Here is a 25,430-nt window from a genome sequence, read left to right on the forward strand (position 1 = left end):
AAGCATTTGGCTACACTAGGCTTTTGATTCCTTTAGAACCAAGAACTCGAGTATAACATGGTCACTTTCCCCTAGAGTTCCTGTAACTGCTACTTTATCCACTAAGTCATCTCTATTGGTTAGGATCAAGTCAACGATAGCCAATCCTCTAGTTCCTTCCTCTACTTTCTGTAGGAGGAAGTTATCTGCCACACAAGTCAGGAATTTCCTAGAGGGGCCATGTTTTCCAGAATTTGTCTCCCATCATGATACCTTGAAACACTGGCTATTTGCTTTTGAAAAGTTTCATCTTCGTCTTCTCCTTGATTGGGTGGCCGGTAGTAGATGCTGACCACCATGTTCCTTTTATTCTTTGCTCCATTAACCCAGATGCTCTTGATGGGGCTCCCAAGCTCATCCTTCTGTATTTCTGTGCAGAGATATGTATTTTTAACATATAGTGCAACCCCACCTCCCTTTCTGCTCCTCCTGTTCTTTTTGATCAAGTTATATCCTTCCCTTGCTGTATTCCAGCCATGAGAGTCATCCCATCGAGTCTGTTACACCTATCAAGTCATATTTTCCCTCCTGTATTAAGTGTTCAGGTTCATTCTGTTTGTTTCCCATACTCTGGGCATTAGTATATAGACATCGAAGACCATGTGCTTCATGGTCTGGCTTTCTTCCTACATGTTATTGGGCGCTATTAGAGCTGTTCTCTCTGTTGCGGTGCATGAGCCTTCGTCCATTGTTACCCTCAACTTTACGTCTCCCTTCCCCGTAGGATTCAGTTTAAAGCCCTCTTGATGAAGTTCTTCATGCTAAGACTAACTAATTGACTAAAGAATTCCTGAAAGGGACAGTCCAACTGGTTTCTGAAAGCATATGATCTCCTACAAGTAATGAGGTGCCACAGCTTCCTTTGGTAGCTTTTCCCGTAGATAAACTACCGTTATCGGTAAGATATTACTCCAATATTAAACCAGAAATCATCTAAAAATAGTTGTTTCTCACTACTGCTTAAAATGTCCAGCAGATTTTACTGCTTAAAATGTCCAGCTGTATTCTAGATACTTCTATCTTCTGCAAGTATGGTGATTAAATTTTCCCCTTTTTTCTGACATTCTTTTACATAGTTGAAATCTGTAAGAATAGTTCCTTTCCCCACCCACCTTTCTTTTTGGAGCTAAATTTTCTTGGTTACAGACTTTCCTTGTGTGGCTTGTTTTCTAAACCTTTGAGCATGTTTGCATCTCTCTCCTGAATCTTTTTCACTTTTTTAAGAACCCTTTTCAAAAGGTACTGTCCTGAAGATAATTTAGCACTGAACATGAAGGGCCTACCAGTGCTGAATACAGTGGTACCATAATTTCCTCAAGTACTAAGACAGTGACACGTAATGAAAGCTGATGTTTTGCCACTGGCTGTTATAGTGAGATGTTCAAAATTCTTCACAGTATGTCATTCAATTTAAAGCAAACAAATGTATATTTTGCTTCTGTTTTTTAAAGTGGTATAATGTATCTGAGACTTCAGGATAACAAGTTCAGCACTGTGGTATAAGAAGTTGTAGGCATGAAGCTGGGACGATGGCTGGAGCATAGATGGATGAAAACTCAGGCTGAATCCAACATAATAAAAGTTAGACTCCATCTTACACCCTATGCTGTGGCAGTGATTGTTGTAAAGCGTAGTTATTTCACCATCCTCATTGCGTTCACTCCACACCATCCAACAGAGCTTTTCTGGGTATTCCATGACGTAATTACTTCAGGGCTCCAAGTATAAAAGGAGGACTACATGGTAGCTTACCGTGACTTATTTTCTACATGCTTCATGGGTAAAATCTCTCACATCAAGTTTGGCTGCGATGATGGTGTCTGAACCTGACATGTCTTGAGCCTATCCTTATCACTATGGTTTAGATGAGTTACAGCTATTGTAGCCTGAGACAATGCTTGAGACCTCTGCTTTGAAATCTTGTCCTGCTTTGCTGATTCTAGCTTACTGAGCAATTGAGCTGATAATACACTTCTTTGAAAAAGGAGGTGATCCCTGATTCTCTTAAGGAGGTCATTATATAATCGGTCCTTTTTAAAAGCTCTTCCAGGATCCTTTGGCTCTAGGAAATTTCCAGCCAGTTGAAGGTGATAGAGCAAGTTATGGCTAGTCAACTCCAGGTTCTCTTGGATGAAATTAATGCCATGGATCCATTCAATCTGGATTCAGGCTTGGTTTTATAACAGAAACTACCTTACTTGTGTGAACGATGCCCTTTAGTGTAAAATATAAAGTGGCAGTGAGTCCCTGTTGATTCTCTTAGACTTTTAGAGACCATCAACCATGGTATCCTTTTGGGCCAACTGGCAGGGGGTAACTTTGTTGTGGTTTTCCTTCATCAGGCTCTCTTCTGAGTTCCCTTGTCTTCTCAAACCTGGCGGGCAGCACCCAAAGAAATCATATTTTCAGCTGTGAAATGTCCTCCTAAAGAAGGTTCACCTGCTGCCAAACTTATGTCTTTCCAGCTCCACGTGAAGTCCTTTTTATTTTTCCAGGCCTTCCAGTATGCCATCTGAGCTGGTGTAAAATTGATCTTTTATTGTGTGCCCTGATCTCTGTTTGTTGAATTTTATTGCATTTTATATGATTATTATGATTATTGTGAGCAGGCCTAGGAGTTGTGTTTAAACTGAATGTGGCTTGTACTTTAAGGGCTCAGTCCTATGGCTCCTAGTCCGCAGCTAGACGGCCATAGGATAGATTGGTTCCCAGCAACCAACCTCGGAGCCCATGCTCCAAGGTCGGTTCCCTGAGAACCGACCCCCACCCCCTCCCGTGCTGCCTTGTAGGCAGCGTGGATTGGCCCTGTGCTCTGGCTAGTAAGAGCAGTGTGGAGTGGCAAAAATGGGGCATTCCCAGGGGCGGGCTGGGGTAGGGAGGTCGGAAATGCCAGTACGGTATATCCTATGTGTCGTCCAGCCACCGCTTCCTGCACGCCGAGATCCTGCGGCTAGACAGCCAAAATTGGCTGTCTAGCTGTGAAAGCAGGGCAGGGGGAGTGAGGGGGAGATCTGCTCCTCACCACTCCTCCTGCCTTGCACTGGATAGGCGGTCGCCCCCAGGGTCGGAGGCAACCGTTGATCTTGATAGGATTGCTCCCCAAATGAATATGTAGCTTTGTGGGCAATTTTAGATCAGGAAAATGGTGTGTTGACCTCCACCCCACCAGCGCTGATGCCTTGGTTAAATCTGGAGTTGCTGTGACTGCTTCTAACTGGAAAATAGAAACATTAGGCGATCTGACCATGGAACTCATTTTTGGACCTGAGAAGCATGAAGGAAGAGAAAGCAACATTTATGTAGAATTGATGACACACCTATTTAACATATGCCTTAAATTGAGGACTGGTTTCTCTTCCTTATCAGCAATTCTTCATATGTCATGTCAGAAAATGGAATATATAAGGAAATTAGCAGCCAGCTATTTTAACAGTAGTTTTGCAATTCACCTTTTTGCTCATATAAGAAGCACCAGAAAAGACCATTTCTTCTCTCATTGTTTATCAAGACAAAGATTCACTGAAAATGTTTATACAAGTCTTTTAAAAGAACCTTATCTGTGAGAATAAAATATTGATTAACCTTTCAGTAAGCTTTCCAGAGGTAGCATAAATACATTAGAATATCAAAACCTGCCCAACCTGCTTTACAGTGTTTTGGAAGCAGTTTGCATAGTGTGTCTGTAAATACACATGTTGTAAGAGGTTTTTAAAGGCTTTACCAGGGCTGTGTTTTTTCAGAAGACAGGTGTGGCAATTAAAAAAAATAAAGTAGCTTAGGTAGGCTGCAACTTTATACCCACTTACCTGTGAGTAAGATCTATTGAACGCAATGGCACTTACCTCTGAGTAGACATGTATAGGATTGCATTGTTATAGTCTATTTCAGAGAAAGTAAAACAAAAAGCTTTGAAAGAAAAATTAATTATAGAAATTTTGTTAAGTATGTGGGTTGTTATGTATAATGTATAGGTGGCTAAACAGTTTTTACTTTTTCTGTTCCTATGTTACCCCAAACAGGCATATTACTTTGAAGTAAACAGAGATCAATGAGACTTACTTCCTCTTAAGTGTCCATAGGATTGTAGCCTTAGGTTAAAATGACATGGGCTTTCTCTGTCGTAGGATTACCACTGACTCTGTGATCCATAGACATTAGGGTAGTCTTGCTGGCCTGTGTTAGGAGGTTATTTTTGCTTCTCTCATGTGACTGGCAAATGTGTGTGACTGGCAAACCACTTCACTTTCTTAATTATACTGTTTGTCTTTTATGCATTGCTTTAATTGGGTGAGGCAATTTACTGTCATTATCTCATTAATCTCACACAGTATTCTTATGCGGTATGAAAGTCTTGAGTATTATTTTAACTTTACAAATGGGAAACTGAAACTGAGAGATACTAAAAATGTTTCAGCTTGATGAGACTGGATCAAAATATCTCTGATTCCAATCCTATGATCCCTTCCCTTGGCCATATACTCATTAATTGCCTCCACACCAGCTCTAAAATATTTAGATAACCATAGTTCAATTATAGGTCCAGTGTAAGATTAAATTAATGTGTACTCCATACTAATTACCATGATGCCTTGCAACCCTAGGATATTAATATTAATATATATGCTTTTCTGAGATATACTGTTTGTTTCACTCTCTTTCTCTGCCATTTCCTGGGATAGTAGAAAATATTTCCTGCTCAAAAGGCTAAAACTAAAAAATTCCTCCTCCTCCTCCTTCTCCATCATCTTCTGGAATGCCCACACATTTGTCTGTTCTTATAGTTCAGTGCTGTAAGGCACATCTCTCTGAATAACACAAGTAAGTACCTTTTCTCCAGGGGACATACATACTCTGAATAAATGGATGCCATATAACTGCACAGTTTGCATCACTGTTCCTGTAGCTGTGCGGCTGAGCAGGGGACCAGAGCAAACTAAAATGCAACCTGACAATAAGGCAGTGCATGAGCACCTCAAATCCCCAAATATGTGCAGTGCAGATGTGCCTTCATCCATTCATAGCATCTCATTAAAACTACTATCACTCAAAATCACTCAAATAGCTTTCTCTTCCAGCAGTTCTCTCAGCTAAAAAACGAGGCGGGAAGGCTAATGTTTGGTTCTCACTCTTAACACAAGAGAGGCCCCCGAGAATAGACTGTGTTTACGTAGAGCCTAAGAGAGCAATCTTATGCTCTCAGAGCAGATCCTTCCAAATTGGAAGCTCTGCTGCATCCTATGCTCTGTCAGAAAGAGCTGAAGTCAGAGGGAGGCAGGGCTCTTGGTGCCTTTCCTCCATCCAGAGACAGAGGAAAAATCAGTCCCTCTCAGTGCTGGCAAGGGAAGGAAACATCTAGACATGCTCTTGAGTGCATTTATTTGTTTCCTGGGGATGGGGGCGGAGAGACTGTTGGATCCATCAGATTCACAACCACTCCTCCCTCCCCACTGGCATGCCCCTGACACACTCAGCTTCTCCCCCTCCTGGCAAGGTTGTAGTTCTGAGCTCCTAGGCAGCTGCCGTGGAAATCTCCAAGGTGGCTGGATGGAACAAAAAGGAGGGACTCCAACATCAGAAAAAACCCTCAGAGGTCAGAGCTCTCACCAAGACCTCAGAGGGTTTTTTAAGTCAGTCCTATGACCCCTGGGATGGTGTCTGGAAGCCATAGTATTGCTCTCTATTATTTACACTTTTCTTGACTATGATAGTGAAATGTCCAGTGAATGTACTAAAGTATATAGGGATTAGAATAATGAGTAATTTCATCTGATGCAAATTAAATGTATATATTTCATTTTATATATATAATATATATATATTATATATAAAATGTATATATGAAACTGATACATTTAAATTATGTAGTCATATTTTTCTCATTTTTTAATTTTCTTCTTTAATGTTTTTTTTCATAGAATCATAGAATAGTAGGGTTGGAAGGGCCTACAAGGCCAAAAAAAAGGTTTTTTTGTTTTGTTGAAATTTACAATAAAAGAATAAAAAAAGAATGAGTAATAGAGTTGACGTTTAGAACCACATAATTCCATTCCAGTTTTAAAAGTTCTGATGACATAAATGACAAAATAATTCATAAATGTACAGTATGTACACAGTTTTGTAAGCATGAAAAAAGGTGTGGTAAATTCAGCTGGCTTATTTTCTGTGTAAGATAATCCTGATAGAATCTCTTGATTTTGGAGAATTGTTGAGACCCAAAATTCCATAATCTAACATTTCAAGAGCTGGGTGTACTCTCCGTAGAACCAGCAGGAATATTACCTACCATTCACTCGTGGGAGCAGATCCATGAAGCCTGGATGAGTTTCAGTTTTCAAAATGCTGTATAGGAATTCATAAAATTACTAGGTGTGCTCTGTTGCATAAACATGAAGACCACCAGTCTAACAAGGATGCATTTTTTCCACACTGAGTATAATTACCTCATTAACTATTTCACTACGTACAGTTTAAGTCAACAACAGAACACGCAACCAAGTTTTTCACTATGAAAAATAAACTTCAGAACAAATGTGTATTTCAAATTATGTTTAAATGTGCAAGTGCCGTATAGCAAATACAAGTGTAACTACGTACATCAATATAGCAACTGATATTAATGAAGACTTAGGCTGTGTATACACATTATAATTTCTTCTGAGCAATTAGAATGCTTTGGGTCCTAGTGTTCCCATTGTCCAGGCACTGATCCTGAACCTATAGCACACTAATTGTTAAGATAAAATGTCACAGGGGTAGATGTCTCAATGCATACAGAATGTTTGTTTCTCTTTCTCTTCCCCCCCCCCTTTTATTCTTTAAAAATGTGCAATATGAACAAGAGTGCACATCCAGCAAAGAAAAATACAGTCAGGGCCAGGAATATTGGAACAAGGATAACTGTGTTGGCAGTCGGCCTCTGTACACCACCACACTGAAGTTGAAAGGAAACACACCCAGATGGGAGCGAAGTCAGGACTTTCAGCTGTAATGCAAGGGGTTTGACAAAAGTGGGGCACTACCCATTCAGGAAGGACAGCCAGTGGCATACACACACACCCATCATTGGTGGCTCATAAGTAATGGAACGAATAGCTGACAAGCAGCTGCATGGCCAGGTGTGGCCTGTTTCCTGGGTACCCCATGACCAATCAAGCAGATAAAAGGCCTGCAGGTGGTTCTGAGTGTTGCATTTGCATTTTGTAGCTGTTCACTGGAACTCCCAACATGAAGTCCAAAGAGGTGTCCATGCGAGTGAAGGAGGCCATCATTAGGCTGAGGAAACAACATACACCCATCAGAGAGACAGCAAAAACATTGGGATTGGCCAACACAAGTTTGGAACATCCTGAAAAAGAAGGAATTAACTGGCAAGCTCAGCAACAGCAAAAGGCCTGGAAGACCACGGAAGACAACTAAAGTGGACGACCGCAGAATGCTGCTCATGGTGAAGAGGGACCCTTTCACAACATCTAGCCAGGACAAGAACACTTTTGAGGAGGTAGGCATGTCACTGTCAACATCTACAGTCAAGAGACAGCTTTAGGAATGTAAATACGGAGGCTTCACAACAAGGTGCAAGCCACTGGTAATGCTCAAGAACAGACAGACCAGATTAGCCTTTGCCAGCAAATACCTAAAATGCCTGCCCGGTTCTGGAATAAGATTCTTTGGACTGATGAAACCAAGATTAACTTGTACCAGAATGATGGGAAGAGAAAAGTATGGAGAAGGAAAGGAGCAGCTCATGATCCAAAGCATACCACATCATCCGTCAAACATGGTGGAGGCAGTGTTATGGCATGGGCATGTATGGCTGCCTATGGAAACGGGTCACTGGTGTTTATTGATGACCTGACTACTGATAAAAGCAGCAGGATGAATTCTGAAGTGTATAGGGCTATACTCTCTGCTCAGATTCAGCCGAATGCTGCCAAACTGATAGGACGCCGCTTCATATTGCAGATGGATAATGCCCCAAAACATACAGCAAAAGCTACTCAAGAGTTTCTCAAGGCAAAGAAGTGGGATTTTCTTCAATGGCCAAGTCAGTCACCTGATCTCAACCCAAGAGAGCATGCTTTTCACTTACTGAAGACAAGACTGAAGGCACAAAGACCCACAAACAAGCAGCAGCTGAAGGCAGCTGCAGTAAAGGCCTAGCAAAGCATCTTGAGGGAGGAAACTCAGCATTTGGTCATGTCCATGGGTTCCAGACTTCAAGCAGTCATTGACTGCAAAGGATTTTCATCCAGGTATTAAAGGTGATCCTTAAGTTTAAAATGATGTTGGTTTGCTCCATTACTTATGAGCCCCCAACAATGGGTGTGTGTGTATGCCACTTGCTGTCCTTCCTGAATGGTTAGTGCCCCACTTTTGTCAAACCCCTTGAATTACAGCTGAAAATCCTACCTTTGCTCCCATCTGGGAGTGTTTCCTTTCAACTTCAATGTGGTGGTGTACAGAGGCCAACTGCCAAAACAGTTATTCTTGTTCCAGTATTTCTGGCCCTGACTGTAAATCCCTTGCTTAAAAAACAGACAGAAGTTAACATTTCCAGAGGGATAGCCTTGTTCGTCTGTTGCAGCAAAAACAACAAAGAGACTTGTGGCAGCATAAGGACTAACACATGTATTATGGCATCCTCTAGTCCATGAAACATATTCCATAATAAATTTGTTAGTGTTTAAGGTGCCACAAGGCTCTTCATTGTTTATGCAAGTTATTGACTTTCTTGTGAAGTCTAAAATAGTTTAAAAAACACATCTGCCTTATGACTTGTTTAGTAGATAAGACTGATCATCAGTCTAATTTGGCAAACCACAAGTTGTTATAGTAATCTACCAGGCTTTTCTTTTTGGAGAAAGAGATCTAAATATGCTAAACGTATTAGTAAAACCTTACACAAGCATTTGTTTAGTCTGATCTAGAAGAAAAGCTAAAGAAGCTGTTAAGCACAGAGAATGCCTTTGTAAAGGGTAAACAGTACTTTCGATTGTACTCTCAGAGAAAAAAAATGACACACATCTACTGCTTCCCCTGTAATTTTATCAGGAAAACAAAGACTCAAATCTGGCAGGTAAAAGCTGCTTTATTTACAGAACCAATGATTTCAAAAGATGCCAGGGCACATTCACGTATTCATTATTTCAGCAGAAATGGAGGCATCGTGGTTCCCATCAGCAGGAGTCATCTACCACAAGAAGTGACTAATATCACCTTTTTGTTAGCAAGAAGAAACTACACCCTCTTAGGTAACAACCCATTTACTGTATTAGTGTCCATAGAAAGCAGAAAGAAACTTAGTTTTGTAGTGTAATGTTGGGAGTAGGAATAGTGTCAAACCCTGCCCAGTCATTAAAAAAACACTTTAGTAACCATGATGCACTTTCCACTGTGCTGGTTGTCATGAATGTCTTTTAATCAGAATCCCATTTCTGAGACACTTATTCCCATTGTATGTTTGGGATAAAATCCTATCCCTTTCAGGACAATTATGACCAAAATGTTGGTTATGAAAGATGATATAAATATATTAAATTAGCCAATTGTGAAATCAATTCTCCCCCCCCCCTTTTTTTTTTTTAGTCTTTGGCACTCATTTCGCAGATTACTCCCAGTAGTGCATGACTGTAAGTCTAACCCTTAGAACAGAAAAACTGGCAGGAAAGTTTAGGGAGGTGGGCATACTTACCGTGGAGAAGATTAAGGAGAGACATGATAGCAGCCTTGAAATATCTGAAAAGCTGTCATGCAGAAGATGAAACAGTGTTCTCTGTTGCTCCAGAGGGCAGGACTAGAATCAATGGATGAAAATTGAAGGGAAGCGAATAACAGCTGTAAAAAAAGGCAAACTCCATGTTAGGCCTAATTAGGAAAAGAACTGAGAATAAAACTGCCGATATCATACTGCCCTTATACAAAGCTCCAGTGCGTACAGTTCTGGTCACCCTTCCTAAAAAAAAAGATATTGTAGAGTTGGGAAAAAGTGCAGAAGAGGGCAACTAAAACCATCAAGGGGCCAGAGGAATTCCCCTATGAGGGAAGGTTACAACAGCTGGGATTGTTTAGCTTGGAAAAAGGGTAAGGGGAGACATGACAGAGCTGTATAAAATTATGCACGGTGTGGCGAATGTGGATAGGGAAACATCTTTCTCCCTCGCTCATAATACTAGAACCAAGGGTCATCCCAGGAAGCTGATTGGTGGGAGATTCAGGACAGATAAAAGGAAGTACTTCTTCACCCAGTGCATAGTTAAACTATGGAATTCGCTACCACAGGATGTAGTGATGGCCACCAATTTGGATGGCTGTAAAAGCGAGTTAGACAAATTCCTGGAGGAGAAGGCTATCAATGGCTACTAGTCCTGATGGCTATGTGCTACCTCCAGTATCAGAGGCAATATGCCTATGTGCACCAGTTGCTGGGGAACACGGGTGGGAGCATGCTGCGGCATTCATGTCCTGCTTGTGGGTTTCCCATTAACAGCTGGTTGGCCACTGTGTGAACAGAATGCTGGACTAGATGGACCCTTGGTCTGATCCAGCATGGCTCTTCTCATGTTCTTCACATTAGGAGGAACTTTCTAATGTTAAGAGCTCTCCTTCACTGGAGGTGTTTAAGGTGAGGCTGGACAGTCACCTGTCACGGATGCTGTAGCTGCATCCTGTGTTGCATAGCTTGCACTGAGGAGGTATTAGACTAGACCACCTTCAAGGCCCCTTCCAACTCTTTGATTCTATGATAATCATGTAACAGTATACACCAAAGTGCCTTCCTGTTCACTTGATTCTATGCACTTACAATTTTTATCTGCATCATTCTCTTTCTCTTATTTACATGTTGTCTTGTCTGTAGTCTAAATTCATGATATCTGTTCCTTGGGGATCCTGGTTTGGTACCTCCATTTTCTCATAACAGCTTTTCTTATTAAATTCTGGTTATTTTTAAATCCATTTTATTTATGGAATTATAGGGTTGGAAGAGACCCAAAGACCGTATACTCCAGTATTTTCCTGTAAAGGAGGCCCATCCAATCTCCAAAAAACAACCTATGCATTAATTAAATAAATAAATGAATTAAATAAATAAATGAATTAAATAAATAAATAAGCCTAGTAAGAGATATTGTGGCTAAACAATGGCCAATTGCACTTTACAGAGACATAGCTTCAGTTGACTCTTGAAAGTGAGCCAAAACATATCTGAGATGAAAAATTCACCAATTTTCCAGGTTTTAATATATTTTTTCTGCCTCTGCTGTTGAGCATTTTTCTAAAATAGTATGACAGTGTCAATGATAAATGATATATACTGGGTTTAAATGAATAAGCATCGCATTTCTCCTCCCAAAGTTGCTCCCATCTTCAGTAAACTCCCATCATCAGTTTAAATGATGGAGGGAGCAGTCCTGTGGCCCCTGGACACTGTCTAGAGGGCCATAGGATTGTTCAATGTCTGGGAACCAAGGTTGGAGCCAGGGTTCTGACCTTGGTTCCCAGAAACCACGCTCCTCACCCCCTCATAGCTGGCGGAAATGGAGCACGGAGAAGGGGAAAAGGGGATGGTTCCAGGGATGGGGAGGAAACTGCAGAAGTTGCATTACACAGCTCTCTATGCACCATGTGGCCTCCTCCCTCCCATTCTGAAGCTCCCCAACTAGAAATCGCCTGTCTGGCAAAAAATGCACGCTTCCGTGCTCCAGCCATGCTGCGTTGGATAGTTGTTTGAGTTTGGAGGCTGATGACTATCTCCATAGGATTGTGCCCTTATTTATTTAAGCTGCTTCTATAGTGCCTGACATCCCAGGATCTCCAAGCGGTTTACATAAAAGCACATACAGTGCAGTTTAAAAACCAAGATAAAAACAGTCTAAAACAATAAAAACCTTACAAACCTAACAACGAAAGGAGTAAAACACAGCAGTGTCATAATATGAATCGCTAGTAGTTGTGCTACTCTTTAATACCAAAGGGTATATTGGGTAGATAGATATAAGCAGAGTTAAATAATCAATTGCTTGAACTATGACTATGTTATGGAAGAGATTGGCAAAATGAAGTTAAGGTGTGGCTGTAGCTAAGGGATGTTTTTCTTTTAGCTGAACATTGTAATTGTTTAAATCACACCAGTTACCACAGAGTTTTATGTGCTGTGACAGAATGAAGAAATAGAATGTTACAGGACACAATCTCCACCATTAACATTAACCCACAATGTCCCGGTCCCCCCTAAACTCTTCTCATGCAAACTCAGATTGAACTTTTTCTCATAACACTTAAACAGCATTAATATGTTCCAAAAATTGTTCAAGGCTTATTTAAGAGAATACCATCAGCTCTCTGTCTACTTATCAACAAAATCATCTTTGGGTACATTCCTGTGCATGTTTAGACAGAAAAAAGTCCTACAACTCCCAGCATTGTCCAGCCAGCCATGCTTAATTATTTTAATTATTTTTAAATTAAACCGTTTTTGAAAACCTGGGAGGCTGGTGTGCTGCAAAGCATCAGCTTTACCTCCAGGAATGCTTCTGGGCCTAAGGTGGGCCCCATAGGCATTCTCAGAAAATAAAAATGGCAGGCAGCTGCTACCCAGTACTTCGTTTAGAAGTGCCCCCAGCCAATCAGAAAAGAGACCAGGGTAAGCTGGGGCTGGCAAGGAGCTTCCTGGGGAGTACTGAGAGTGGCAGGACTGTCCTGAGGGCTGGAGGGGACAGTGAGGACTGTGTCTTGGCTATCAGGTCCGTGTGTGAGTTACCCTTCTTTTTGGTGGCGATTGGTGTTTCAGATGAGTGTGTGTTAGCTTCTTTGTTTTTGGTGTGGTGGATTTTACCTGTTTTTGTTTGTTGTGTGTTTTACGTGTGTGTGTTTCTCTCAGCATCACTTTTGCTTCTTGGGTATTTTGTTGTGCTTTGTTATGGCCAACTGTAATAGACCACAGTGAAGCCATATTGAGACCCAGTTAATGTTGGGCCTGGATATCTTCACTGTGGAATTTTCGAATGTGTACATGAACTGCCACCCTCTCTCTTCGAAAAATGCAAGATCTACAAAGTTCTGAAAAGCAGTTTGCCTAACCAGCAAAAGTTAATATATGTGAGCAAGCCAAATAGGGAACTGTCTGCATGTCACCATTCTCCAGACAGGCCAGCCAACGGTTTAAGAACTTGTAGTTAAACTAGACTTCCTTTTTAGTCAACAAGCATTCTGTGCCTGATCAGGTGGCTATGTAATCAATTTCCTAACAAAAAGCTAATGGTATCTAGCATGCAGGGGGGAGTTTATTTCACTGTGCAGAGAGTGAACTCAAGCTGCAGTGTTTTCTATCAAATAAAGGTGTGTCAAATAAAGACCTGAAAGTGTCTTCAATTGTTGGGCCAGCACAGGGCAAATATGTAATCTGTGATTTGGGGCTCAGACCCCACCTCTACCTTGTGTTCAGTTTCTTGGGCTAGTTAATTTTTCTTTTAGCTTCACCAGTTTGCTATCTGGAAAAGAGTGGCCATTTTGTGAATGGGCAAGGCCCCCCACCCCCATGGCAGCCATTTTGGGAGACAGTCCAAAACTTCAAATGTGCCTAACAGCTCATTCTCTTTTCTGGTGTCAGTGCTCTGTGGACATATGAAAGCACATTCCAGTCCCCTCTGACTCCCTGAGCCCAACAAACGCTAAGGGTACAATCCTATGTGTGTTTAGTAGACAGAAACAAGTCCTACAACTCCCAGCATTCCCAAGCCAGCTATTCCCTGCTGGCTGGGGAATGCCAGGAGTTGTAGGAGTTGTTTCTGTCTAAACACGCACAGGATTGCTCCCTAGACCTTTTTTTACCTAAGTGCTATTGTTGTGAAGTGACTGGCACTGGCCTTGAACCTACATCAACTCTGTTCACTTGTTCAGTTTACGGGATGAACTGAGGCACTGTTGCTCAGTCTAACCCACCTTGGAGGAATGTTGTAAAGCTTGTTGGCGACCTTACGGGTGGCTTTGCTCTGAAATCTGAGGCTCATTGAGGAAACACTTAAAAAGTTCCTGGGCAAGTGTTAAGTATCTCTCCCCTCTACAACTACAATCATGATAAACACACATCAGGGATTTAATATGGATTCTAGATTTGAGGATATGACTTTCAGTCATCGTTGAGCCCTGGCACCATTCATCCTAGAAATTAAACACTTTCCATGAGATCCATTTTGTGGAAAGTCAGGTGGCTGGAGCGCGACAGGCGTTATGCACGCTGGGAGTATTTCTGCAGGATACGTTCTTTCTGGCCGCAGCTCTTTTGTTCCTATCGTGTTAGATACCAATCTTCCTTTTAGCAGAGATGCGGCCCTGGGGATGCAACTTGTGCACGGCTTTGCCATGGGCTCAGAGTGTTTATCTCCCTTGACTATGCCTGTGGTTGTCGGGGCAGAACGTGAGCCGCTACACTTTTGCCAGGGGCTACGGGGCGGGCAGCGCGTGAAGATGGTTCCTGGTGGCCTGCGCGGTCCTGGTGGCTTCGTGCTACGGCTTGGGTGTGCCGCCGCCGTTCGGACACCTGGCCGCCTGCGCGCCATGCGCACGGAAACACACATTTACTCTTCTGCCCGAAGTAAAGCGTACTCAACGCGCCTTAACTAGGATGGCCCACTTCGCCCCTGCGCAGACATGGGAAGGCGGGGAGGGAAGGCTACGCGTCGTCCCCGGGGTCGTGCGGCGCTGAAAGGTGTTAGGGCAGGAGCAGCGAAGCCCCCAGTGAGCGTCCTGCGCTTGTAGCCATGGTTTGGGGTTCCGTCTGCGACAGGGATACCGGGCTGCGGGCGGCAGGGCGAGCGCACGTGCATGCGCCTGGCTGGCATTTTCGCTGCGCCTCCGTCGCTGGGTAGGCTGGGAGTTTCTGCGCCGGTGCGGTGGGGTGTGAGCTGGCAGATGAGCGAGCGAGGGAGGCCGCCGTCGCCCCGCAGTCCGGCCGCTCTTCCTTTCTCCGCGCGCGCGTCCAGCGGAGCGGGCGGCGGGGCTGTGGGCGGGCGGAAGTGACGGCCGCTTCACCTGCTGGGCCCTGAGGGGGCAGCGGAGGCGGCGCAAGGCGGAGAGCGTCCGTTGGGAAGCTCGCTCGCTCGCGCGGCGCTGGCATCTCCCTGGCCGTCGCCGGTTGCTCTCCCCGCCATGGAGTCGCCGCTGCCGCACTTGCTGTGGACTCTTCTGTTCCTGTGCTCAGGTAAAGCGGGGCCGGGGGGGCGACGCCTACGACGGCGAAAGGGGAGCGGAGTCCGGGGAGGGGCCCCGCTGAGCCGGAGCCACGACCCTTTCCTCTCCTCGCCCCGCGCCGCGCCGCCCCTGCACCTCTTTTCCCCGTCCCGCGCCCCGGCCGGACTCGCAGCGCTTCTTCTCTGCCCCGCCGCTCTTTGCACCCGAGCGCTTCTGCGGCGAGGTCTGCGGAGGTGGCGGAACAAAGGGTTCGAGGTGGGGCTGGCCGTGGCCGGAGTGGGGCGAGGTCGTGGGGGTCACGGGCTGTGTACGGAGCGCCTTTGTCGCTCGAAACTTATTAGCATGAAAGGGGGGAAGTATGTTACCGGAATTGGGGCCGTGAGGGGGGGGAATAGATCGCCTCCGCCTGGCACCGCGTGTTTTCCCTGCTGGCTCTCCACATAGTTCCATTTTTATTTTGTGTGCTGAAAGGTGAGGCGCAACGTCTTTTCTCTCTCCTTCCCTCCCCCTTGCCGCTCCGTGGTGATGGGCCTCGCCCGTTTCGTTGAGTCCTTTCCCTGTCGGGCGTGGGGCAGACAGGAGGCATCCTAGTCTCCCCCCTCCCCCGGTGATTCACCCGAGTGAGGTCGGAGGCTTTGTTGTGTGCGCCAGGCTCGCTTCGCTGCTCTTCCCCACGCCCCGTACCAAAGTCCTCCTCTCCGTACTCGCGAGCCAGGCGAGATGCGTGCGTGCGTGTGTGTGTGTGTGTGATGTAGGGTAGCTTTTTTTACAGGGTGTATTTTCCACTTCCGGGGGGGCAGTTTCTAAGCTTTAACCAACAAAAGATAAATCTCCAGTCCCCAAATAAACGAAGAGTCGGAAGCGACTGAACGAATAAACAACAAAACCTCCCCGGCAAAACGCTTAACGCACAGTATGAAGAAATGCCCTGGCTCGAGAGGCACAGGGAAAGATTGCAGACACGTTGCTTGTTTGGATCTTCGACAGTAGTAAAGCCAGTAGCGCCAGAAGGGCTCCCATAGTAGGGGGCGGGGCGGGGCAAGCCTCTTGCATTACCTCTGATCAGGGCAGCAGCATGGTCCTTTCTTGCCGTGTCTCCGGCCGCCAGGTTTCAGTACTTCTGAAAAAACTGGGGAGGCGCTTAAAAAAAGCAAAAACACGACATAACGCTCTTCAGCTTAGCGCTCGTTCTTACCTGCTGTTCAAAATCTGACTACTTTCTTAAAAGAGGGAATGGAGAAGCTAGTTGAAATACTGGAAATAAAATAGGAGCTTTAATAGTTGCATTGAAGTTGCAGTCCTATAACTCACATTTAACTGGGAATAAGTCTAACTGAAATCATAGAATCATAGCATAGTAGGGTTGGAAGGGGCCTACAAGACCCCCGAGTCCAACCCCCTGCTCAGTGCAGGAATCCAAGTCAGAGCATCCCTGACAGATGGCTGTCCAGCCTCCTCTTGAATGTTTCCAGCATGGAACAGCCCGCTACCTCCCTAAATGGGGCTTGCTTCAGAGTAGACAGGTATAAGATTACACTGTTAAGAGTAACTACATTCCTTGTCTAAATGAACTTTCATAATGTAAAATTTACATTTTAGCCCTATAAACAAGTATTTCAAGATAGGAACACACATGCTGCCAACTGTGCTGAACTAGACCCTTGTCTGTCTACTTTGTTACAATGGACAAAAGGGGCAGGGCCATTACTCAGTGGTGGAGTACTAGCAGTGTATACAGAAGGTTCCGTTGCTGGCGTTTCCTGTGGCAGAACTGGGAATATCCCTCACTTGCCAGTTGGAGTGACATTATCAGCTAATATGAACAGACAGTCTGACAGTATAAGGCAGCTTCATATGTTGGTATAAGAGTTCTTGCCTCATGTACATGCCTCAAAAATCTCTGTGTGTGTTGTGGTGTATAGATAAGTGCAGTGTCGTTTTCCTAAAAGAAAATGCAGTCCCCATAGCAAAATTGTGCTGGGTCCAGTGTGTCGTTCTTGTGATCTAGAAATACTGCTGAAACGTCTTTGAAGAGGATACGTTGGTCTTGATAAGCTCCTTCCAAAGTGCTTTGCCTGACAAATATTGAGGTTCAGATGGTTAGATGTTTTGTCTGTGATATGAATTTTATATTTTCAATTGTTCTCCAATATGTTTATATCTCCTGGGCTTCTAACTTTTTACCATAAAATTAAGTTATTTTTTCTTATATTTTCGTCTATACAAATGAATTATAATGTAAAGAGAATAATTCATTTAGTGTTGGGAAACTGCTTCTCTTGTCTTGTAATTATTTCCTTCTCTCAAAACCTAGCTATTAACTTGCATGCGATCACGATCCAGTGTGTACAACACACAGTGGGGTTAAAAGTTAGGCAAAATAAAAGCTTTTCAGCAGTTTTCAGCTTTTTGTTTCCTGTTGAAATATCTTATGCCATTGTTGATGTCACACTTACTTTGGAACATTACTCATGGGATAAAAAATGTTTGGTCATCAAACAATACCTTGTTAAAAGTGCATAGAACTAGAAAACTGCTTTAACTCTTAAACAACAAATTAGAATTGGACACTAGTATTTTTCTGTTTGTAGTATTACAAGTAATTGTTGATTAAAACCTTTTTATAAGGAAATATTATTTTAACTCAGCTCTGATATTAACTGCAATGTTTTCATTTTACTTGAAATGTGAATTTCTAAAATACAAAATAGGAGGGCTGTATTCAAACATTACAGAATAATTATTCCTCTTCACAGAATTAAGTAGCTTATATTGCTCAACAAGTGCCATACTGAATGTTAAAAAACTAAATTTCCCCTTGCAAAAATGAATGTAAATAGTATCGGTTTACAGTACACTGGCTGATGATTAAGAACGCTTGGAACTGAAAACAGCATTGTGTAATCCAAGGTCTGCAAATTTGGGCTTGGCTTACTAACTAAACAATTACTTGTAACCACCACAGAACACTCTCTTCCCTTGGACATCCAGTGAAAAGGGAGAGAATTCACACCTCCTTTTCATCCCCTGTGGAATTCCACAAGTTCTCTATGGAATGATAGAGGGGTGTTTACTGTCCTGCAAGTTGGGCTTCTGTGGAAAGTGGTAGTACTACTTGCTCCAAAATCGTATAGGAAGAGAAACAATCCCTCTTTTCCCTCCATGGAGAAACGAGGAGTAAAGGAGAGGTAGTTCTTACCTTTTTGTTTCTTACAATAACCCAGGGCCAGGGTGAATTCACTTATTTTGCTCCCCAAAGATTTCCATGGAAGAAAGAGGTAGTGGTTTATGTCCTATGAGCAGGCTTCTTGCTGGAAATATGGGAACTACCTTCTCTAGTGGGAAGGTATTTGCTGGTGGTCATCAGGCAAGTTAATTTAAGAAACCCCATATAAGATTTGAAGTAGACTCAGATGATTGATAAACCATGTATATGCTTCACGCAGGCTTTTTAATTTTCGTTGCTGCATCCTTTTACTGAAATGATTCTCGGCATGATGACCGATTTGCGGTTTCCATAGACTACTGTTTGATCTTGTGTTGCTCTTGCTACTCTTGAGTTCCTGGACCAGACCTACAGGCCTATGTAGTCCAGTATTGTGTTTGCATATGGGAAGCCCACAAAACCACTCATGTTCCCCAGCAGCTGGCCTACAAAATTGGGTAGAGGGCAAGGAACAGGCAGTGCCTTTTGCTCACTGAACTACAATGGAGGGCAAAAGGGTGTGTCCTTAGGAGCCAGGAAGCACAAGAACCTGTACATGTGTTATCATGCGACTCTTGTGACCTAAGCAGTTGTCAGTGACAGATGATTCTGTGTTGTGCCTGATAGGCAAAGAATATTCTTTCTGAGGTTCATAGTTTGTAGTAACAGACAGTGCATGCTAAAGTGTTGTTAATGACTAGATTGAATAGTTGCTGAACTCCGTTTGGACTTGTTCAGATATTGTAGTGCACTTGCATCTGACCTATACAATTAATCCTAGTTTTTCAAACTAAACTGTATACACAGTCCCTATATTAAAAAAATACATTTCTGAGCAGCAATAATAGTGCATGTTTTGTTCAAGTATGTAATAGTCATGAATTCAAGTATGACCCTGAGATTGGTAGTAATGCTCCCCTCAGTGGCGTCATGACTGTGTTCATAATCACTTGTCAGTAATAAAATCTCGGAAGCTAAGCAGGGTCAGCCCTGGTTAGTACTTGGATGGGAGACCGCCTGGGAATCAGGCTTCCTGCACTGAGCTGGGGGTTGGACTTGATGGTCTTGTAGGCCCCTTCCAACTCTACGATTCTGTGATTCTATCTGTTCTTTATCACACATGCACATACAAAATGTTCAGAGCAATACTACTTAAGGTTGAAATCAGCATTTGATCACATAAACTGAGATTATTGTGTTAATACCACCTTTCAGTTGGGAAATGTAAGATGTCCCCTAGCTAAACATTAAAACACAAAGGTTTTTGGATAATGTCATTATTAGTTAAAACAAGGAAGAGTATTAAACTTTCCACTATCACAGGACATAACTGGCAGGCTTAAGCATTCCTAACACTCTGGTAGGTGAATTTCGTATTGGTCTGTTGCATCAAAAATAACAAAAAGGGGCCCCAAGACTTGGAGGGGAAAGGTTCTGGAGTTTGTCTTCTGTCTTACTGGCCTGCTTCATATGGCATGCAGGGCTCATTGTGTTGTTTAACCCCTGATGAGCTGTGGCATGTGCTGAGTGCTATTTTGAATAGGCAACCCCCAATCAGGGGATGATGTGTTGTGCAAACCTGGGCACCAGACAACCCTCGTATAACCCACAGTTTGTAGTAGGGTTATGTGATGGTTGTTTAACTCTCAAATAACGCATGATGGCCAGGTTCACATGACACAGCAACCACTGTTCGAGGGTTGCATATTCAAAATGGTATGGCTCATCAGGAGTTAAACAACCCATGGTGAGCCCAGTGTGCCATGCTCTCTAGGCCTATATCTTAGACAAGAGGTACTTAATTGAGTGCTTATGTTTTGGAAACTTCATTGACTTCCTGCAGTAGTAGAGCTGCACATTACAAGGGAAATGTAGGGCTCCTAATTCCATGTTCTCTTATAACGTTAAAGCAGCATCAGGGAGGGCAGATTGCAGGGGAGGACCTATAGGAAGAGGTGCATAAGTCTTCTACTACCTACTAATTGTCTCTGCAAATGCACATTCCAGCAGTTTTAAAACTAGTTCTTTCCCCTCCTGCCATGTAGCTGGTCCCTTAGACTAGTAAAAGCTAAGAGAAAAACCAGGAAGAATAGAGCTTGAAAGGGAGAATCTGCCAATCTATTTATTTTTTTAAAAAAAATTATACCACCTTAAAAAAATTATTTCTTTAGAGGTGGGTTACAAATAAAAATATGAAATGGTTACATATAAAATGCAGGTAAATAAAACAGCAGCATTAAAATACAGTTTTAATCTAAATCAATATATATATTATATATATTTCAGCATATGTTAAAACTGTAAAATGTAAAGTACGAAGTATGTGCCAGCGTCAGTTAAAAGTGGACTAAAACACCCAAGCTGTTAAGGCCTGTTTAAAAGTAATCAAAAAGGGAGCCCAGTATACCTTCTGTGGAAGGATGAGCCATAAAGTTGGGACCACCACAGAAAAGGGCCTGGCTGTTGTGCCTACCAGCCTGGTAGATCTTACCAATGGACACATAAGCAGGGCTTGTGCGGACAATCTTGAGGCCTGGACAGGTTTGTACAGGCGCAGACAGTCCTTCAGATAACCTGGTTCCAAGCCATTTAGGGCTTGAAAGGTAATGGCCAGCACCTTCAATTGGGCTCAGGAATACACTGGCAACCAGTGCAGCTGTTAGAGAATTAGTGTTATGCTCTAATCGCCTATGGGATATATAAGGGTGTTTAATAAGCAACTTGTTTGCCAGTATAACTTGCTTTCTCATAATTACTACCATGCTAGGGGATTGATAGGCCAGATGGTCAGGGCATAGGCAACCAACCTGTGGCAGCAGGGTTTTGTGGCACTACCTGGATAGGAGCTGGCAAGCATGATTATAGCACAGCCTGGTCGATTCTTGCCTGTCACCCGGACTCCAGTTCAGCAGAATAGAGGTAAAATCACACCAAGGCACTGAGAAACTCTAGTGGACACTGGTTGTATGACAGTGTGCACTAGAGAGGCAGTGTTTCATACTTTTGGACTGACTTGTGGTCACCAATGGCTTATGGCATTTAACTTGATTACTTCAGGCTGCCCTGAGACTGGAGAAATGTGTTCATGGTCAACAGGGACAGCTTTTTAAAAATTGGTGTCAACCAAAGGCGCTCTAAAACCTGTACAGTGGATTAAATGCAGTGGGTAATAGCACATGTTAGTCCTACGTAGAGTAGACCCAGTGAAATGAATGAGACTTATATTAGTCACAACTAACTTAAGTAACCTTCATTTCAGTAGGTCTACTCTACATAGGATTAACATTGCATAGTATCCAATGTGAACACTGCCTACCATATAAAATCTAAGCTCCGACAAGGGTGCATGGGAAGAGTTATAAAGGAGCGGGGCAGGGAAAGGAGATAGACAGTTAAAGAGTTAGTAGAATGAAGGAGGAAAAGAAAACAGAATTAGAAGAATGGATATGAAAGGTTCAGTAAGGAAGGGGAAAAAAGTAAGGAAACTAGAGAGAGAGGGAAACATAGAAGAGAAGGATAAATGAAAGGTTAGAGGCATTGACTGGGTTCACATGACATGCCAGCCCATGATGGGTTGTTGTTTGAAACAACCCACAGTTGATTAGAGCGTTGTTGAACCCGGACCGTTTTTATCAGGGTGGGTTATTTTTCCCAAACAACCCACCCCAATAATCCATGGTCTATTGTAGGGATTGTTTTACCCATGATGGGTTTGCGTATCATCTGAACCTGAACATGTCAAACCCCTTGTGGGTAAAGGGCATCGGATAGTGAGCCACTTGGTACGAGGGGCAGAAACCCCTGCCGCTTTCTCAAGCACGGCTGCGATTGCTTTTTGCGAGCATGGCCAAGCCGCTTCCAGTGCCTCTTTCTCCTTGCCAGTAGCAGCACCTCCAAATGGCACTTTGGAGGGGCTGCCTTGGCCCTCCCTCCTCCGACCAAGCCCCTGTCCCCACTCTGATGGTGATCCAGATCGTGGTCGAAGCCCTTAAAAAAAAAAAATCTTAACAAAAAGGGGGCCAGGATTTTTTTTCTTTGCATTTTCCCAGCCCTGTTTTATGTGCACAAATGGCCTATGTATTCTTTTTTAAAAATTTCAGTTGGTTATTAGGAGTTGTATCCAAAATATAGAAGCTTGCCTTGGCTGCTCCTTTGTATGTTTGAGCTGTCAAACATAGAAGGTAACAGACAAGGCTACACTGTAGCAAGGCTGTTTTTGACAGTTAAGGTATGGTGAAACAGGGTGTATATCACCCCCCCCCCCCGCCACAAGGGTATCCCCAGGCTTCAATGCATTGCCTTGACCCTTGGTGGTGCCCTGCAAGGAAACCCTAGCAACCCTTTTTTCAGGGTGCCCGAGACACCACCCCCTTTTTCTCTCCAAAACAAAGTCACTGCTTCTAGTTTGATGGTGTGCACTTTCATATGAAAAGGAGATATGGCCCCAGAAACCTCATCTACCTGCTGAAGCACTCCTCAGCTACCCAATCAACGCCCTCAGTACATCCCCCAGCCAAAAGTTTTATTCTAGTTGGACGACAGGGGCAGCACTGTCAGTATAAGTATTGAATGAAGTTGGGGTTGGACTCGATGGTCTTCTAGGCCCCTTCCAACACTACTATTCTATGAATGTGGAATGAGACTTTTCCCCAGACATTTCAACAACACCAAGCTGAGTTTTCTCAGTACATTCAAGTTTAAGGTGGATGGCCTACTTTTTACTCAGGAAGTGCTGTCAGTTTAGGAATGAACAATCCTTACTTGACGATTGGGACAAGGAGGATAAGAAAAAGGAGCAAAGCTTCCTCTAGGAGAGGCCATCTGTCTATGAAGTAGTACAACACATCATAAGCCTCATCATATTGTAAGGCCTTGCTGGAATTTTGCCTACTCATTTCACTCCCTTGCTGCTGTTCCTGTGTGTACGTCTCCCTCCCAGCTTTTGGAAGTGTTGTATGAATACTTTTTGCAGAGCGTTTGTACAACAAATCGCATAAACTGTATTGGCATCTACAGTATTGCCACCAGTAGCATTTGGTTGCATAGAAAAAATGCAAGTGAAACAAAGCGCTGTAGGCTTCAGCAGTGGTAAATGAATACTTTGCTGTGTTGGGAAGGCGCTTTATTAGTTCCTTGTTAACTTTCATCAAGTTGTATCCAGTTGGATGATGTATTAAGCCCATTTAACATGATGGAGAATGCTACTACATAGCTGGTATTGTTTGACATAGCTTGACTAGATTTAGGAGCTACATTAAAATGAAAATTCATTCAGGGTTTGCCATGATGCAGCTGTATTGTTTGACACAATAATATTTATATAAGTTTATTTCTAAAAGAAATCCCCAAAAGAATACTCGGTACGTTTGGTTTTGGAATTATATCTTTTCAATGATGGGTGGATGCACAGTGCCTTGATTGCTGTGTTCCTCAAGCTTCCATCTTCCTGCATGTCCCTGCCCTCTGTGAGCATTAAGCAATATCATCTGGTTGCTGGAAATACATATTTACTAGCAAATGACAGTGCTGAACACTTGTATTATTCCCAAGATGTTCTGTTGTTGTTGTTGTTCAGTCGTGTCCGACTCTTCGTGACCCCATGGACCATAGCACGCCAGGCCTTCCTGTCCTGTGCTCTCCCGGAGCGTTCTCAAGTCCATATTCATTGCATCAGTCATGCAATATACAGCCAAGATGTTCTGTAGTGGAGGGAATAGTAGCTCTTTGATCAGCCGTTGTCAGGAATACTCTGTTTTCTTTCTCTAGGGTGTACTGTTTATGAAAATAAATGTCATTGATGACCAGTTTGAAAGTTAAATTACGTATTTAATTACAAATTAAACCAAATTTAATTTCTAATTAATGGGGTGCCTTTCTTCTGCAAAGCCCTTTCTGAAAGTATTTAAGTGGAATGCGTTTCTCTGATTTTCTCTCCTTACAATAGAAAATAAATCAGGGCTGTTTTATGGCCTGGTTCGCATGTAACAACAATTTTTGGATTATTTAACCCATGAATTGTAGGGATGAATGGGAGCGAGCTGCCTCTGGCACATTCCTCACTTCCATTTTCAGTTAACAACCTACAACTGCCCCATTTGTAACTTGTTAATTGAAAGTAGAAGTGAGGAACTCACCAGATTTCGCTCACTACCACCAATTTGTGGGCTCAATAACCTACAAATTGCCATTACTTGTGAACTGGGTCGTTAGCTCCCATGTAGAGTTTTCCAAAAAGACCTGCTCTGTATGGTGGTGCAGGCGTATTGGTTGTAACTTTTGCAGTGTGTCAAATAGGGAGGTTCCATTCTGGAAGTTGCAGTGCTGGTGTGGTGTGTTGTTGTTTATTCGTTCAGTCGCTTCCGACTCTTCGTGACTTCATGGAACAGCCCATGCCAGAGCTTCCTGTCGGCCGTTGCCACCGCCAGCTCCCCCAGGGTCGTGTCCGTCACCTCCAGAATATCATCCATTCATCTTGCCCTTGGTCGGCCCCTCTTCCTTTTGCCTTCTACCTTCCCTAGCATCAGCATCTTCTCCAGGGTATCCTGTCTTCTCATTATGTGGCCAAAGTACTTCAGTTTTGCCTTTAATATCATTTCCTCAAGTGAGCAGTCTGGCTTTATTTCCTGGAGTATGGACTGGTTTGATCTTCTTGCTGTCCAAGGCACTCTCAGAATTTTCCTCCAGCACCACAGTTCAAAAGCATCTATCTTCCTTCGCTCAGCCTTCCTTATGGTCCAGCTCTCGCAGCCATAGGTTACTACGGGGAATACCAGTGCTTTAACTATGCGGACCTTTGTTGTTAGTGTGATGTCTCTGCTCTTCACTGTTTTATCAAGATTGGTCATTGCTGTCCTCCCAAGAAGTCAACGTCTTCTGATTTCCTGGCTGCAGTCAGCATCTGCAGTAATCTTTGCGCCAAGAAAGACAGTGCTGATGTGGAGAGTCAAGCATATGCGCCGATTTACATGGAGAGTCTACTCTGCATGCAAAGTCTCTATTG

At 43.3% G+C, this 25,430-nt stretch overlaps 1 protein-coding gene across 4 annotated transcripts in view; it reads left to right on the forward strand.

Moving 5' to 3' along the window:
• The window catches only part of LOC146349810 (coxsackievirus and adenovirus receptor homolog), an 80,932-nt gene that overhangs the window by 7,701 nt on the left and 47,801 nt on the right, over window positions 1-25,430 (forward strand). For 2 of the 4 annotated variants that reach the window (XM_084843529.1, XM_084843528.1), the window contains exon 1: window positions 14,930-15,235. The exons of the other annotated variants lie outside the window; for them this stretch is intronic. In XM_084843529.1, coding sequence (XP_084699655.1) covers window positions 15,184-15,235 — 52 coding nt within the window. In that variant the 5' untranslated portion in view covers window positions 14,930-15,183. Of the gene's footprint in view, window positions 1-14,929; window positions 15,236-25,430 lie in introns of those variants that run through there. 4 annotated transcript variants of the gene reach the window in all.

The sequence above is a fragment of the Heloderma suspectum genome, chromosome 3, assembly GCF_057233095.1.
Source record: "Heloderma suspectum isolate Gila_16-S chromosome 3, 16-S_ref, whole genome shotgun sequence".
Taxonomy (NCBI): domain Eukaryota; kingdom Metazoa; phylum Chordata; class Lepidosauria; order Squamata; family Helodermatidae; genus Heloderma; species Heloderma suspectum.